The sequence below is a fragment of the Barbatula barbatula genome (genome assembly GCF_947034865.1).
Source record: "Barbatula barbatula genome assembly, chromosome: 8".
Taxonomy (NCBI): Eukaryota; Metazoa; Chordata; class Actinopteri; order Cypriniformes; family Nemacheilidae; genus Barbatula; species Barbatula barbatula.
Genome location: NC_136771.1, coordinates 318,782 through 337,817, shown reverse-complemented (window position 1 = coordinate 337,817; position 19,036 = coordinate 318,782). Strand labels below are relative to the sequence as shown.

At 39.6% G+C, this 19,036-nt stretch overlaps 1 protein-coding gene across 2 annotated transcripts; it reads right to left on the bottom strand.

Moving 5' to 3' along the window:
• Positions 1 to 6,949: 6,949 nt before the first annotated feature.
• On the bottom strand, positions 6,950 to 18,185 carry ndfip2 (Nedd4 family interacting protein 2). Of its 2 annotated transcripts, none has more exons than XM_079462101.1 (8): positions 17,942 to 18,185; positions 14,454 to 14,613; positions 11,426 to 11,556; positions 10,064 to 10,151; positions 9,550 to 9,674; positions 9,296 to 9,362; positions 8,882 to 8,987; positions 6,950 to 7,996 (listed from the first exon to the last, which is right to left on the bottom strand). In XM_079462101.1, the coding sequence occupies exons 1-7, from the start codon at positions 17,975 to 17,977 to the stop codon at positions 8,884 to 8,886; spliced, it is 711 nt and encodes a 236-aa protein (XP_079318227.1). In that variant the 5' UTR covers positions 17,978 to 18,185; the 3' UTR covers positions 6,950 to 7,996; positions 8,882 to 8,883. The 2 variants fall into 2 exon arrangements, 1 of the variants encoding a protein (XP_079318227.1); XR_013787001.1 differs by having other exon boundaries at positions 6,975 to 7,996; positions 8,882 to 9,214; positions 17,942 to 18,178.
• Between the last annotated feature and the right edge of the window lie 851 nt (positions 18,186 to 19,036).

Sequence of the window (19,036 nt, the reverse complement as noted above, 5' to 3'; positions counted from 1 at the left end):
TGAATTCATTATTATGTGTTAAGTGTTCTTTGCTTAAAAGAATTGAGTTCCCAACTTAAAAGTTTTGAGGTAATAAGTTTCCACACATCTTCCTCAGTATTTTTAGAAATCTTTAATAGTTGTATCTCGGTCACCATACATCAATGGACAGTTTATTTATTCGGCGTCAATTTTGTTTTGAAAATTTTGACAAATTTAGAGTCACAAATCTCAGGGTTTGAATGTGATTTTACAGCCTGGTCTATTTTACAAGGTACCCACATTGATAGAAAAATGAATTGAACAAGAAAACTACAATTATAAAAGAAATCAATGATGAAACCCTCGTACGAATGAGACGATTTGTACATTGAGAAGCTTTGGATTGTATTTGAACAAAATCTTTGGTAGAAACAACTTTAAAATAGTCTGTGAAATAAACCAAAGACATGCATGATTTAAGATTAGAAATGCTTTATTTATTTATTAGATGCAAATTAAAGTGATACTTTACCCAAAAATGAAAATGAATTTGCTCACCCTCAGATTCTTCCAAACCGATATACTGTACATGTCTTTGATCGGAGGAACACACAGGCAGATATCTGAAAGATAGTATTTCTTTTCTCTGGGGGTCGAGATCTGACATCTCCTGTGTGTTCATCAGATCAAAACATGTTTATACTGTTGGAGTAAGAAAATGAGGACAGAACTGACATATTTTGGGTGAAGTATCCCTTTAACATCCCTCTAAAAGTCACTCTTATAAAACAAGCACGCTAAACGGGTCTATTGACTTCTCTATGGTCACTATTTACTCTCACATTACTGACACAGTCTTTTTTGTCTTACTATAAAGTCGCAAACGGAGTTGTGGTGAAGTGCGAGTAAATAGAGGAGGTAAACGCAGCGGTTTTCATGTGTGTTTGTGAAATATCACACCCGATAAAACAAGCGATTCATAAACTTTCTGGGAACTGAACGTGGATGTCGGCCATAACAAAGCTCACTGTGGCAGAACCTAAATTCAGAAAGACTCGAAATAATATTGATTACACTTTATATTAAGCTACACAAATTCATCTACATGCATGTTGGTGGTATATCAGAGTTTTTTTTTATTTGAATGAAATGAAAACTAAAGGAATTTCAAATCACATGAGCCAATATTTTATTCACAATAGAAGAAAGATAACATAGCATAACTGAGAAATGTAATCTTTTATCCACTAAATTAACTCATTTTAAATGTAATGCCTGCTACAGGTCTCAAAACAGTTGGGACGGGGAACAAACGGTTAAAAAAGCAGCAGCTGGAAGACCATCTAGAGACTAATGAAGTGAATTGATATCAGTTGTGTAACATGATTAGCTATATAAGGGACGGATGTCTTAGAGAAGCAGAAGTAAAGATGGGCAGAGGCGCTCAAATCTGTGATAGACTGCGTAAAAACATGGTGGAATACTTTCAAAACAATGTTTCTCAAGTCTCATCATCTACAGGGCATAACAAAGTTAGTAAATAGTGAGAATTGGTCTCTATTCTAAAGTGTGACCATAATAATGATGAAATATGAAATACATTATTTGATATTATTATTACGATAAGTATCCCATAACCTGTCTGATCACATATACATCAACAACAGCTTTAGCTTGGCAGCTGACTATGGTACAAGAGGGATAATCCACGGTTAGTCGTGCGTTAAAGGATTTCAATGCACTTCACATAGGCAACCTTGGCCTTAAATCCTTTAATGTCAATATTATACAGTTGTATACAGTATATGAAGAGCTCCTTTGCAAAAACAGATAACTTTTTATTTTCCAAAATCACGTTTTATTTGTGTTTGTGAGTTAGTTAGCTGTTTTGTTTTATAAGTTTATGTATATACATAAGCGTATTATAATAGCAACATGTTTGTTCCCAAAGTTAAATACACAATTTAGTTTTAGAAAGAAAGCGTGCACTTTAAAAATGCAATTTAATATGATACAAATGTCTTCTTCTCACCCTAAATAACAATATGTAGAAGTTTGTATATAAAGTTGATCTGTAAAAGTTTTCTTCTCATAAGCATGTCCTCGGAAACAAGAAACCAGTTCCCATTATAACACAACGCTTACAAACGAGATTCAGGATTGTGGTGGTACGATGAAATGAAACCATCAGTCGTGAGTCATTGTTTCTGTTAGGATATGCCGCTGTTGGACAGTTTCCACATCAATGTCAAAGCATTTTCTTTTGTCGCACCACAATCCCTACAGAGCGAGAGTTTTGTGCCAAAGGTTAGCCAGGTGGCGTCTTCCAAACTCACTGTAAATGTTTACAGACGTTACGGTTTGTTCTCTCGGCCTTGCACACCTAGCCGACCCCTGATCCTGTATCAGATGATTTCAGGGTTTGAATCAGGGAAGAGCGACTGAAGGGAGAGACAGGGAAAGATGTGTTTGCTGGGACAGCTGCACCGAGCCGCTCTGTATCAGATGTCCCCACACACACATCCTAATACAAATATTGTGTGTCAGTTGCCATGGACACGACCAGGCAACAGCTGGCTGGATTCACTTCACCTAGAACATGTTCCTCGTGGTCCACGACATACACCATACACGGCATACACGACTCTAATCTAGCGTTCTTTGTTTCCAGATTCATACTGCAATGCTTTTATCCCATTTAAGGTGTACATTTTATGACCTAAGGAGCTGTCCATTCAATCTTGTTTCGCTACGATTCACATTGTGCGAACACAAACGCATTAGGCACCTTGAAAAAACGTTGGTACGGTGTGAGACAGGAGCGACAGTTTTGTTTCTGTAATTGATTTGTTTCTGTTATAATATCTAAATGTGTCTCTTCGCAGTATACATTACTTCAATGATAAATATAAATACCAAAGTTAACAAAGAACAAGAAAACCGTTACTCGTTTATCATACAAATCAACTGTAAATAAAGAACAATCGGGCTCTTTTAAAACATCAAAAAATATATATAATTTCTACAAATTAATGTCATGTGAAAAGCAAAAAGCTTCCAATGTTCATTGGCTCTTTACTTTGTTCGTAAGTGTCATGCGATCATGATTCATCACGTATGTGTGTCTGAGGAAAGCAAGTTCATTGGTCAACATGCGGGAGCGCTGCAGAAGAGAGTTTGAGGAGGTACGTGGATCCAGACTGAAGGAGCGGCGGTTCTCTGCGCTCCCGTCTCACGCGCCGGGTTCATGTTACGGTTATCGGAAGGAATCTACGGAAAAAGCGGAGCCAAGCGCAACTGCTCATCATCAGGACAGATTAACCTTGTCAAGCAGGAGTGTACGAGGAAGTGAAGGAGAGAGAGAGAGAGAATGGCTGGCAGGCAGGCTGGCTCCACAGCTAACTCAACACCACAGAGGCCTTTCCTCCATCCTGAGGGAGCGCAAACACACGTCTCCTCTTACAGCCTCTCTGTGCCATTACACTCACGTATCCCAGCATCCCCTTCTTCATTTTCACACCACCTGTAGACCACCATATTTTCTTCTGTCGTGGTCGCGTCGAGGTTATCGTTTGAAGTCTTGCTGTTTGCACCTGAAGAGTTTGGTTCCAAAATGAGATAAATAATGTCTGAAAATGATGTTTTTTTATTGTGCAAACAAATACAGTTTACTAACATAATAAAAGCATGAAAACATAATACAAAAAACTAGTCTCATTATTTGAAAAATACAAGTTTTAATCTCTTTCTCGATTTTGAACATCAACTAATTTAGCAGTTGATGCTTTAAACATGAATGCCACAATCCAAGTTTAGTCTCTCTATCGCCATCTGAGTTTGAAACAAGCCGCAGGTTTCTTTACATACGTATCTTGTCTAAGTTAGATCTCAAATGTCTCTTACTGTTGTAAATCAAACTAAGTTCAGGCAAAAGTATAGAAACGCTGATTTTTGTTTATTTTTAACTACTAAAAAGTGAGGGATTGCAGCTTTTATGTGTTTTTTCATATGTTGCTTTGTTAACTTCCTCTTGCTTCTCTTTGCAACATAAATTGAAAAGTCTAGCACGTTGTATTATGGGATACGCTACTCGTACAAAGGATGCAAATGTACAGGAATCTATACACCGTTTGGTCCAGAAGCACTTCCTGTTTTAGTGTTTTAACACTATGCAAATGTCAAAACAAAATACTGAACATTTAGAACCTTTAAGACTCAATAATGTGAAACAATATCAAACTGCTTCTGGGCCATTATGCTCTATACCATTATGTAGTGATTTAAGATATACCAACAATGTGCACATTAGGTACTAGACACTATTATATAACATTACTGGCATAAGTATGCTCTCCCGGTCGGACTACCTAACAGGAACTATTCTTGCTTTGATCATATTTCACACTGAAGCGAAGAATTCCTGCCGAGGTGACAGGACGACCCTCGGGTCAAAGTTGTTAAAGCTCTGGCATGTGGAAGTGACCTCTGCCGAGCGTTCTGTTATTACAAACGAGTACAAACCAAACGTAGCACGGCAACAGGACGAGTCTTTATCATGAGCAAATCTTTAGCTTCAGGGCATTTATTACATCCAACAGCTGCGACGCCTGAGCTGTCGGCCTCATCAGTTCCTTCCAAAGTCATAAAGCAATCCATTTTTATTTGTTTGGGAAATAGCGCGTTCTTCAGCGCCTTTAAAAGCTCAAGCTTATGACTCATAATTATGAGGTAGCATCCAAAATGTCTGTTTCAACAGGAAAAGTCTTAGATAAAGAGTCACAGAATGGAAGTGGACATTCAGGTAGTCGAATGTATTTTTACTATCCTTTGCTTAAAAACCCCACAGATCTTTGGAGACCCTCTGAGAAAAAAAAAGAGCTTTGTTGATCTACTCGAGCAAAAGCGCAGGCGTGCAGCCAAACGGTTTGCGGTTTTATTTCAATGATCTAGAAAAAGCGCGGCCTTCCGTGCCAGAAAAACAAGTGAAAGCCAAGCCACTGTGGAGTGTTTCTTGGCCACTTGAAAGGCAGAGGATGTGCTCCTCAATTCACCGTCGTGTTCCCTGAAGAGGTGTCGGGAGTGAGTCGCAACACAACTGCTCAATAACCACCAGCCCACCTACAAGGTTAACGCTGTTATTCGTCAGAGCCAAGCGTTTTGTTTGCCATGAAATGAGTCCCAACGAAAGCTTCTTGCGAGATCGGTGTTGAAAAACGCAGGTGGAAGTTTTTGGAAGAATCTGACAGGCCGTTGACAACATACAAGAGAGGTGTGGAACGGTGCCATGCTGGCCCTGGGCGGCACTTACTCCCAACCCATCCACTGAGAGAGAGAGATCAAATATTAGATAAGAAAATGGAATTAAAGGTATATACTGTATATAGCGGCTGATAGAGTTTGATGGTGTACCAGCAGCTGACGGCACAATGGCTTGTTGACCTCCACACATGTTGTCGGCCACTTGGCTCCGCCCCCATGACGTTTCATTGGTCACATAAATCTATACTGGACTCGTGGATCCATGATGGTTTGCACGGAAACAACATGTCAATTATTATAGAAACATGTGTGTCTCATGATTTCTTAAATGAAACACAAGTGAGTCTTCTATCTATCATGCTTTAACTGTAAAGCCGCTTCATTCACAAGCACGTGAAACCATGCAAAGCGCAATAGAAGTGCATATGAATGAGGGAAAGAGTTGAGCGGCAGGGCGAGCAGGTTGAGACCCGGCCCCTGACATTCCTCTCAGTACCTGAGCAACAGCAGCGCGAGCAGAGGTGTGTCTGAGCTTAAGAGAGAGAGACCTGTTTACCCGCGGGGGCCGGAAAGCCTCAGGCGGGGGGAGACCACGAGAGGCCAGGGGAGCATTAGGCATGATACCACCAGGGATACTTAGAAGAGGACAACAGCTTGTCCTGGAGAAGAGTGAGAAATGAACACGTGTCCGTGTATTGATAAGAAAATCCCTTTCAATCATTTGGAATGAAGTCTATACCAACTTACAGCATAATGTGTACACCTAGTTATATAAATAAAAATGTTGTGTGTACAATAGTCATGAATAAAATTTATAAAAAAATTGTGTATAGATATTAACACAATGTGATATCATCACTGTACAATGTGAGACGCTGTGAACGCCTGTGAGAAGAAAAACATCCATCCAGAAGAAAGGACCGGAAAAATGCAGTAGGAGCATGTGCCGAGCGGAAAGGCATTATGTAAATAGGTCACTCATTAAAAGTTTATCACGAGTGTGTGTGTGTGTGTGTGTGTGGGAGAGAGAGAGAGGATTATAAATGGGAAAGTGCCACTCAGTGGTGGACATTTGCACTTATAATATAATAATCTTGTGTTTGTTCCACTGCTACAGAGTTCTGGGCCATAAACACCGTTGCATTTGGGCAATTTCAGCATTATGGATGTGACATAAAAACACTCAAGAGAATGAATTTGTTACCAATATAATTTTACTGAACCCTCGCGGACATTTTCTGATGTTTCAACACTATGTCTGAGTTCTCTATTTTAAAGATGGAAATGAATAAGCGTTATGGATGTGACAAAAAAGGACTTTGTAGGATTGTGAAGTAAAATACACAAACCTGAACGCAATAATATCTAATAAATGAAGAAGTGATGTCTCTTAACACAACATCAAATAGTTTCTGTATTTTACTTTCCATGTGACCATTTGTGAGGAATATGTGCCGTTATGGATGTGACGATATGACCTGACTATGACCAATCGTGCACTTCAAATAAAACAAAGATGTCTGTTTGAAGCAGTAAATGTTGATATCTGTGCTATTAGCTTGATTCGTTGCCCATATACATGGCTTTTTACCATGGTACTGTATCCAAAACAGAACTTACTGAGACTATGTGATATTAAACCCTAACCACAAATGTGACGGTGAAAATATGTGCAGATGAATCAGCGAACGGGTCAAATGATCTCACTTGAAGACAAACACATTATTTAAGGTCTTACAACAAGCGAAACGTTCCAGGGATTCCAAACTTTATTGGCATTTGGCAAGACAAGAGAATAAACATCACACAATCAATCTCTGCGAATCAGAGAATACCCAAAATCATTTTTTCCAAAACAAAATAGTTTGGTTGATATACATACATTTAACAATGTAAGCTTGCTTCTTTTAATCAGGTGAATTAGTTTGTAAAGCGTCGCTGTAACCGTGTTAACCATGCATTTCTTCAATATGCAATATTGCTGAAGAGGATTGTGATAAATAGAAGCAAATGACAGTAGCGTTCAGGCATTCCAGTAACTGAAGAAGTCCTCTAGGCAGGTCACAGCTTGAGCGAGATGCAACTTAAAACAACCAATAATCATTAAAAAAACAGAACAATCCAGAAGGTGCAAAAGGCAAATACATACTTTAGGATCAGTACAAATTCATTTTCCAGTTTGAAACACATCAATGATGTTACATAATCATTTGCTATAAAGTTAAGCCAAACACAACTCAGAAGAAGAAGAAAATGTGCAATCGTGTCTTACATTTTAGCTTGACTGTTTCGCTAGGTTTAGAAGTCAAAATCTATCTACCTATCAAGATCGGTTTATTAATACTGCGATGCAATAAAATCAGCCAAGGACCTGGATGCAAAGCAAAGAGTCTAGTTTCATCCATCTAAAGTTTGGTAAACCACATTGCATAGGAAATCTTGGCTGCATATTATCATAAACTAAATGCGCATGCAGTGTGCGTGTGCTTTGTGTTTTGAGTTTTCCAAAAGTAGTTATAAACCAGATTTGAAGCGCACGAGCTGAAGCAAAAAGGGAAGTTATTAAGTGAAAACCTCATGTGAACGTCGTGGTTCTGCGCTCCTTCAAAAGTGCAGTAAAACCTTTTACCAAGTTCAGTTCAGAACGTTTGGCAGAGAAACTCGTGTTTTTCCCCTCTCTTCCCTTTTTCCTCCGTGGGATCCGGTCCAGTTCATTTGACGGGTTGCAAATCATCAAGGAATTTCACATTAGGGAGGAATGTTTGGCGAGGCGACCCTGAAAAAGAGAGTGAATGAGAGTCAAGCTTGTTTTTATGACGGCCTTTGTTCTGCAAACTGCGCGGAAGCAAAGATACCAGATACATTAAGAACGAACCTACACATCTAATGTCCGACAAAAATCATGCGTGAGCCAGCTGTGACCTCTGTAAAGCACATCTCTGAAGTGAGTGATTATTACATCATTTTGTTAACTTACTGTAAAAAATTGCTGTGGTGTGTAAATCAGCTGGTTTTAAACAATATAAGCTAGATTTAAAACTAGACTGTTTGCTAGATTTCAACATTCGGTAAACACCAGTGAAAATACATTAATACCGAGATCCAAAATGTGGTGAAAATGCTTTGAAATACAAAGATGTTTTGCTAGTTATATCGCAGAGAGACTTGCTTGCAATATCCAGATGGCAAATGATACATTGGGTAATTCCTGACCTGTTTCTCAAGGAAACGTTTAACAAATGACATGACAACCGCAGCAATTAAGTTCACCGCAGAAAATGTGATCAGCATCATTTTATACGTGTTGAGCAACACCAGCCAAACATTTAACCACATTTATTAAAAAAACGCATGTCAGGCATTTTGAAAACAGGAAACATATACGAGCGTGTGCTGGTTTCCCTCAATTCACCACAATTAACCCAATATAGGATGTGATATTAAAACACAGAGAGCAGGACTCCATCTGCAACTCATTTAGCACAAGAAATGAAAACTAGAACAACATCTTTGGACGATCACACGTACAAACACATATTTGTGATTTGTGCTGATGTCAGGAGCGACTCAAAGAGACGCGTATGAAAGGGTTACTCTGGTCTTTCTGCCATTCATGAGATCACGTGTGTGTGTGTGTGTGTGTGTGTAAGGTTCTCCTCACCTCTAGTACAGGAGGAAGAAGCGGGTCCGAAGTGAAGACACCATGTTTTCCGACATGTTACGCACCTTCAGGTAGTTGACGAACCCTCTGAAGAACAGCAGCAGACCTGGAGGTGAAAGATCAAAGGTCAGAGGTCAAAGACACAACGTGTAATTTCAACCCACAGTTCTACGTATGCTAATGTGTGTTATTTAAGTTTAACACACAAAATAAACATGGAAACATATAAGAGGCGATCACTCATTTAACAATGGAAATACAGGTTCTCTAAACATGTAATGTGGTAAACGTCCCAGCAGATGGAGCCAGATCGCTGCACAAAAAACAAGCCTGCTGATAAATCAAAACAACGATATTATCAGATGACAAGCAAACCGTGTTACTCTTGTGTAACATCTGTAAGAGAACACTTACCCAAGACAAGGAAAATCCACCAGAGCCAGTACTGCCCGTTGAAGTATCCAGTGAAATAATCGGAGAACTGTAAAGAAAAATGACCCCCGTCAAACAATGCTGACTTTCTGTCACGTGGATGTCGAAACAGAGTTCAATCCAGAGTTTGAAATAGAAATCTTTCGCTTGCAACTACGGCCCTCAATTCCAAAAGAGTCCTCCAGTTAAGTCCTGAGACTCATTTCTCTCTGTGTTCTGCGCTTGAGCTAACTCACCCGAACAATAAGAATCCATTTGATCAGCGAGAGACCGAAGCCACAGATAGCACCGTATCGGCCCGCAATGGTGTTGGTCAAACAGAATGACAAGCAAAATCCGATCCAGTTGAAAAGGAAAGCCACTGGTTTCACACACAGAGAGAAATTGTATCATTACATTACTGCAAATTAAATGAAGACACACAAACGCCATGTGCATTGAACTCAATGAATATGATTGAATAACAATAATAATGTGCAATAACAGTAAAGACACTAGGATTGATTAAATAAGACATAACACTTATTCATGGCCTGTTAACACCATGAATAAATATGAAGATATTATATTAGCGTCCACACAAAGTATGATAACTAGAAAGAGATAACGTAACATAACACTCCAGGCTGTTGGTATGGCCATTGTGAACTGTTTTAAAATAACAATATAGTTCTTGTCATAGTCGTGATGTGGACTGTGCTCTTCTCTTAAATAGCAATCATTTCAGTTATAACCTTCTGTTGTACTCACTAAAGAAGGCCAGCAAAAAGATTCCATCATTCCCGACCCTCAGCTGGTCAGCATCAGTGAAGTCATCCCGAACGGGAAAATCCTCATCCTTATTTAAACAGAGCGAGAAAGACTCCACATGATAATGGCCATTATTTCACCCGTTTCAACCGAGAATTGATTCCATTACATTGTAAAAATGAAATCATGAGCAGCAGGCCCGTCTTTATAAACAACAAAACAGCCACCTGTTTGATGCTAAGTGTCAGAAAGATGCTGGAAAATGTTCATGCAAAATGATGTATATGTTTGGTGTGAGAAACCTTCTGAAGCATTAGAAGCAGAGAAAAGTAGAACATCATTATTGAAAGTGTGGAATATATCATCTTTAAAGCATTTGGGCAACAAAAATCACCTTCTTTTTGATAAAACGTTTGAGTCTGAGATAAAGTTAGATTCAGAAAGATATGGATGACGTACAAGGTCCAAAGTCCAAAAGTCAAAGCTGGATTATAAAACATTGTTGCTAAAGCTCATAGCAGTCCGAGGGGGTTGTGTAACAATCGCAAGTCTTAAAGCCTTTATGTAAACTGCACTATGAGGGGTTATTAAAGGGTATGACGCATTATTATGGTTCATTAATACATTAAATGTTGTTTTCAAGAATTATAACCAAAATAAAATGTGAAGAGTAACAATGATTGATGAGTGTTATAATGTATCAACTGTGGTTACAATTATTCATGAGACATTATAAGGTGCATTACAGGGCATAAGTCATACATTAAAACTACTTTTATAATGCACTATACATGCTTTAAGTAAAGTGTTATTCTCTCAATATGAAGATTCAGATCTGGATCCACAAATATATATTAATTGTGTTTTAAATAAACAACTTCACATACTGGTGACAAAACCAGAGAAATATTTGGTTTAGAAACGTAACAATACTAAACACAGCTTACTGTTTATTTTATATATAGTTTTAGATTTTGCATTAGTTGACGTCTAGTAGCATCTGATCGTACAAATGACAGACGTGCATCCATAAAATCCTCTCGACAGCCGTCTCAAGTTGAAAACTCAAGTTGGTTCTGAGAAACAGTTTGCCATTGCGTTACATAACAAAACATCAAACCAAAACAATGACATTTAGAGGATTGGAAGTACCACTTCAGACCGAATGCTTTTCAGGGTCGCGTTACATAACACTTGATCCGAGCAGAGAAAACTGAGAGACTCTGTATCTGGGTCATGGTTTCCACGGCACACCACATCCTCCATGTGGCTCCCCTCATGTTCCTGCTCAAAGCCTCTCAATGACACACAGACGTATACGGAGCTCTGTCCAGCGGAACATTGTGTGGATGAGATACTCACTCGTGGAATGACCTCAACGACTGATGCAGCCATGGCCGCCGCCTTTGCTTTCTCCGCCTCGTCATACGTGGGCAGTGATGTGGCGACGCTGTAAGGTGGAGGCACGGGAAAGTCCCCTGAAAACACGCTTTCTGTAAAGAGAGCCACACAAGGTTATATTTCAGTGCAGCCTCGTATTGATACACAACAGACGTTTATTGGCGGTATTAGCTCTAGGGCAGGGGTGTCAAACTCATTTTAGGGTAAGGGCCGGATGGAGAGAAAAGTGACAATGTGCGGGCCGAATCACCTTTTTTAAACCATATTGCACCAAATTACAAATGAATTAGCAAAAAAACTAGAAAGACATACTGTTCTGTAAAAGGTGCATTTAATAAATCCTCAGAACGGTTCAATAACACTCTTATTCCTCTTTGAAAAAACTATTTTGTTTAGGTAAAGGCAATCAAAACCCTTTCCTTTGAATATGAATATTTTTTGTCAGATACTTTTTAAACTAGTAATGACAAAAATGCAACAGACTCTATTTGTGTACAGACGGTCACATTAAATATGAACCATACAAGCTATACAATATAATTCACTAATAGGAAAAACTGCTTTAACATATTTAACAACTAGTACAGTAGTACAACTTCACTTTGGATATGAACATTAAATATATACTAGAAATTCCCTTTAACAACAAAAGATCTAGATCGCATCTGCATTATGATTTTAATTCCTGACATCTCTTTTCTTCTACCACATCAATCTCATGCTGTCATTTAGCTGTCTGTTTGTGAGTCGAGAGCGCAGGTTGGACTTGTTAATGTTCATTACCGATTCTTGATGAATTCTCCCTCTGAAAACGGCTTTGATCCCGCTGCGATTTCGTTGGCAATCAAATAGCGTTACAGCTTCATCAGTCCCTGTTGTTTTTGTGAACATTGACTGCTTTTTTCCGAGGCTAAAGTTAAATTATTGACTTTTCGAAGTTGTCCAGTGTATTTATCATATTTCTCTGCGTATATCTCATAGTGCCGATTAATATTGTACTCGTTTTGCACAGCCACGGCTTGTGAGCAGATTAAACATACCGGCCTACCGTTGAACTCACAGAAGAAATACGTCTTCTTCCGTCAGTTTTCTTTATTTGGACATTTTTAAATCACTAGTCCTTGCCGCACAACTTAGCCGACTTTGTTTTCGAAATGTAGGCGGCGCTTTAGAATGCGCATGTTAGGGGTTCCGGCAGAAGCCCAATTAAATGATCAATGATAAAATAAAACATTTAATAAAACAAAACATAATATGGCAGCGAAAACCTGATTGTATTAATAAACTTTAAATTAATTAAAATAATAATAAACTTTTATTTCATATTTGTATTATTTTTCAAATCTTCCCTCGGGCCGTATTGGACGCCTTATCGGGCCGGATACGGCCCGCGGGCCGTATGTTTGACACCCCTGCTCTAGGGTCACTACTGCTTTTGGTCAAACTTTGGATTTGAACAAAATTGACAACTTTGTGGTTTGTAACACACATCAGTTTTGCTAAAAGTAATAGTTTAAACCGTTTAGTAATGTGTTGGTTAGTCATTTTTTGCACATTTAATATTGATCGTTTCACATTGTGTTCACCTGCACGTATTGTTTCCTCAGACGGTCACAAGGATTTCAAACCAGCTACCCAATGTGATGAAGCTCAATGGATTTTATTCATCATAATATTTCATTTAAGTGCATATTTTTTATTAATTTAGCTTCGGCAGTCCTTAGAAATGTATAAAGCATCAACAGCCACACTGATGTTGACATCAGCAGAATAATTCCACAACTACAGTTAAAACGACATTTAGACTGCACAGATTGTTAGTGTAAAGAAATGTTGGTAACACTTTACAATAAGGTGCTATTTATTACCAATGAGCTGCATTAGCTAACATGAACTAACAATAAACAATACTAATACAGCATTTATACATGTACGTTCATGTCAATTTCTGCATTTACTCATACATTATTCAAATTAAAGTTAACATTAGTTATTGCACCATGAACCCACATGGATAGCTGTATTGACATGAACTAACATTAACAAAGATTAATAAATGCTGAAAAACTAAATTGTTCATTGTTATCTAATATTAGCTAATGCATTTGCAAATGTTAAGAATAACACTTTATTGTATTGTTTCTGTTCATTAATTCTTATCAACAAAGCAAACCAACACGGCCCTGTGGCCAGGAACCCAAACTCCAATGATAAATAAATGGAGATAAAAACCAGACTCAGCCGGGAGGACCAGATCTCCTCTGACATGTCACAGCTGCACTCGCTGACTTTGATTCAAAGTAACTGAGTAAATGTTTATGAATAACAGGGAGAGATTATTAGTTGTGATTTAGGAACTTTCATTTGTTGAAACTGTTTAGGGCTAATTTTGTCTTTTTTTGTGACCGATATCAGACAACAGGGGAATGATATTTTGACCTAAAAATACTGGAAAAACTTTGAAATGTTGCCTCAAAAATAAACTGAAATAAGTTTAAAGCAGTAAAATTATAATCATAAACAAATGTATTTATCCTATATAGCAACCCAACAAAATAAACAAATAGATTAGAAAATGAGTATGACAAAAGCATATACCAAAATTGTAATAATACACTATAAAAATGAAAGCTTATTTGAAATATGAATAAAACTAAAATCAAAACTATTCAAATGTATTCATAACAACAATCATTATTCTGCCAGATATTATAATAGTACTGTCTGTACTCAATTTATTCATTTAAACTAAACTAAATCAAAAATAAATAATTTCCTGTGTGTCCTAATGGGATTCAGGGAGTGTTTGGAAACCAAAATGATTGTGTTCGATGCCCACAGATGCACCGATATGTGACACTTCACCCTGTTTGGACCTTCTGCTTAATCTTTAACACTGATGATCAAAGTCTACACCCACGACTGAAACATGTATTGGGATAATCCTTCATAGATCATTCAATGGGGTGTGAAGAGACGCCACTCATACCTGCTGCGGCTGTTGCTCCCAAGGCCACACTGGCGTAAGGTGGAGGCGGGGCTTCGGTATCCGTCGCCGCAGGGTTACTAATGCTTTCCATAGGAGCCTGGGAGGAGGTGGACGGCTCGGGGCTGGCGGACCCTTCAGAGGGATCGTCCTCATTGTGCAGCTGTGAAAGAGCGAAAGAAAAACACAAGATGTTTAAATAACACACCCCAAACCAGACATTCCCAGCGGACGTGCACAAAAACAAAAATCCAAAACATGGAACACAAACAGCTACCTTCAACAGAAATGAAAACATGATTTTCCTTTCTCAAATCTAAAAGAAACTCATAAGGAGTGACCGGCCGTTTATTCCAGACCAACACATCTGGCATCCACATGACATGATAAAAACAAGGAATGAATCTCTGATCTGTGATGTTCTGCATAACTCAAAGTGTACAGTGGTCTTCCGCTGCAAGTTTGTGACGTACTTTATCAACCGCAGCTGTGAAAACTGAAGCGCCCTGCTTACATGTGTACGGAGCCTTCGGCTGATGACCCCGAGGCCTTCACGCTTCAATAGAAGGGAGGATAGCACTGCAGGGAACATGTCAACAACTCGCTCTCTGGGATCGCATAATCGTATTCCTCTCGCCCTACGAAGAACAAAAGAGCTTGTGAAAGTTTTCGATAAGGGGGTTGGAGCTGAATGCCTGAAATATTGCGTGTCCAAGCTTTGAATTGAGCTTTAATTCATTTGAAGCGTCCTGAAAATGTCTTGCAAGCATTGAAGCTTGTGGGTAATGCGACAGTTTAAGACTACAGAAAGGATTTGGCACATCAGAGAGCTGAAGGATGCAGAGCACCTGCCAACAAAGTTTGCAAACCACGAGGCTCAGGCAGCGGTAACAGGAGAGCGATGTGATGAGCATCAACTGAAACTGGACCTGTTTGATGGATTGTGAAGTGGTGTCAACTTCACGTGTAATAGCAAAGGTTTAACCAATAGATGATGTTTGAATGACTTTAGGGGAAACTGGGACTAATGCTGGGTTCAGACGAATATTGTTTGACATAGGGTGTTGGGATGATCTAGGGCTGTCACGATTATGAAATCTGGCTGACAATTAATTGTCTAATACATCATTGCCATTATGACGATTAAAGCCACAATATGGTTATGAAATATCCAAAAACAAATAAAACTGTGAAGCATTACGCTACCAAATCAACTGACAAAGTCCAATATCATTCTCACAGGCTAGCGTAGCATAACATTCCACGTTTCTTGCAAGCTAATTCATTACGATGACATCAAATATAATTCATTCATTACCTCGTCCCTGAACATGATGAGCGATCTCCATACGCCTCTGGATGGTGAAAACAACATGTCCCATAATTCCACTCTCCTACATAACGTCATTTAGCTTGGCCTTTTGTTGTTGTTTACAAAGTGCACCATCTAGCGCTCCAAATGTACATATTGTGGCTTTAATGGTTTTAGAGCTTTTTTAATTCAGCCATATTGTTCTGAATATAAGAATATGAAAATTTCTTGGAAATACATCATCATATATTCACGGTGTAGGCTTTGACGTGTCAATAATAGAATAACTGATGTCATTGGTTTTTGTGTGCCTTGACTTTCATGTTGGATTGTTGTCCTTTCTGGAGCGATAACATTTTCAAAGCTTCGAAGTGAAAGTCAGTACATACATTACATTCGGGATGGCATGAGTGTGAAAAAGACTTCTGTGTTATTCTTCTGAGCGTGTTACAGGGAAGGACATCTCAAGAACGCTGCATTCTGCTCGACTGCATTCCATCGGATGTTTGTGAATGCCAGAAAGGTCACCTGCGCAGATCACGTCCTCTCCCGGCTGCATCGCTTGAACCTCTGTGCCAACCAATCACAACATCTAAACAAGTGGCACAATCATTACATGTCATTTCCAGCCACTCTTGTACTCAGAAACTCAAGCACAGACGTCTCTTCATAGGTCAACGTCCTGAGGTTTAACTCCGCTCTCTTCAACAACATGGCTGGATAAACTTCCCAAGAACGCCATTACACTGTGAGGCCACATCAGGGCCAGAGAAAGTCCAATAGAACGACAGTGGCGCTGGTCTGAGGACAACACAGGGACGACCTCCGTGACTCTTACATAAACACAACAGAGACGTCACAAGCCTCTCTGGTGGGTGATTAGAAGAACTACTAAAACTACCAGAAATGTCATTTATAGACATCGCCACATCACCGGACCCTCGCATGGATACACTGAGGATGCCTTCAGGACCTCCTCTTAAAGGGACAGCTGACCCAAATATATCATTCTGTCATCATTTATTCACCGTCATGCGTTCTTCATGGGAACACACATCTCTGTGGTTTTGTGTTCACACAACGGAAGTCAACAGGGTTCAGTGTTATTTGGTTACCAACGTTCTTCCAAATATCGTCTTTAGTGTTCTGCAGATCATGTGCAGAGGTGGACAGTCAAACAGAAGGAAGGAAGCCGGTTCTCTACTGTGGTCAAACCACAAGCACCTAATACTGATGGACACAGCGGCTCGGCCTAACCCTAAGCGCTCATTTGTGGAGATCAAAAAACATCATGACTAAGAGCGAGACTTCCTAGAAAAGCTGAAAAGACTTTTAGAAAACAAGCGCAGCCCTGCAGGAGGAGTTACAGCCTCCAGGAATAGATCTTCATTTGCTGCCACAACAAACAACTCGTATTATATTCCAAGAAAATAAACACAAGTTTCATAAACTTGCTATATTAGAAAAAGAATGACGTGTCTTACACTTTACAATATTTCAACTTTATCAAAGATTGCAGAAGCACATTTAAGCTACACGTCTCCATCACATTTGATTTGTTTATATGACAATACACCTTTTATTGTGATATAATATATAAACACGTGTAGAAGACTGGTATCATATCAGCAGGGTCAAGAAAGGTTTGCACGTATATGTTTATAGAATATTATATTATTTATTTTGGTGTAAACAGCGCTCATAACTTAGAAAAGGTATCACAAAACATTTGAGTGGTTTTCAAACATCGGTATACATTGAAACCGGTATCCGGCCCAAGCCTAACCTATATATATATATAGGCACACTTCTTTTAAGCATCAGACCACTAAAGAACACATTATAAAGCCCTTGACTTATATTCAGCCTGTGACATTCAAACGCGCGCCTGACGCGTCAACTACACATTTAAACACGTCCAGTGAGTCACACTTGATCTCTACTTAGACTGAAATGTTGTCTATATAGTCTGCTCATCAGATCTGCGTCACACGCGTCTTAACGTGACTTCAACTCCCAGAATGCGTTTACGCGTTGCTTTCTTGACGCAAAACGCGCTCTGAATAAACGCTCGCGTCTGTGGTGGGATTGATGGCGATCGCTGCTGGCTGCACCTCATCTCGTTTATGTATCGCGCGGTATTTTATCGTCTTATATATATCGATGAATCGAGACTTACCATTCGGTAGCGGCTCGCCGCCTGATCCATGTTCATATACGGCCAGCCAGTATAAACCCCGAAGATTAATTCAAATTAAATGTAGTTCTCGGTCTTCGTTGAGATCGTGTGTCACGGATCGGTCATGAAACAAAAAGCATCGCTTCACGCTAAACGCCTCCTTCATACACACGGTATACCGTCTCGTTCAACAAAGAAGAAACAAAGCGAGTGGGCGGAGCCGCCCGATGCGTCACTGTGATGCAATGACGTGAACGTCAAACGTCAAAAAGAAAAGTTTGCCTGAAAGTATTGAAATACTGAACACAAACACAATTGTGAGTGATTACAGTTATAACAAAACATGTTTTTACCGTTGATGATGTCGTAACCTATGGAAGTTATGGTATGCAATGACACGAAAAATCGACGAAGTTCAGTCTTTCCTCGCAACATTATCCGTTCTCGGCAAAGCCATTGAAGCTGACAGACAGGTCTACATAGTAAACATCGACACAAGCCTGTCAGGTGAGCCGAGCGAATGTAAACATCGACACAAGCCTGTCAGGTGAGCCGAGCGAATGTAAACATCAACACAAGCCTGTCAGGTGAGCCGAGTGAATGTAAACATCGACACAAGCCTGTCAGGTGAGCCGAGTGAATGTAAACATCGACACAAGCCTGTCAGGTGAGCCGAGCGAATGTAAACATCGACACAAGCCTGTCAGGTGAGCCGAGTGAATGTAAACATCGACACAAGCCTGTCAGGTGAGCCGAGTGAATGTAAACATCGACACAAGCCTGTCAGGTGAGCCGACACAAGCCTGTCTGGTGAGCCGAGCGAATGTAAACATCAACACAAGCCTGTCAGGTGAGCCGAGCGAATGTAAACATCGACACAAGCCTGTCAGGTGAGCCGAGCGAATGTAAACATCGACACAAGCCTGTCAGGTGAGCCGAGCGAATGTAAACATCGACACAAGCCTGTCAGGTGAGCCGAGCGAATGTAAACATCGACACAAGCCTGTCAGGTGAGCCGAGCGAATGTAAACATCGACACAAGCCTGTCAGGTGAGCCGAGTGAATGTAAACATCGACACAAGCCTGTCAGGTGAG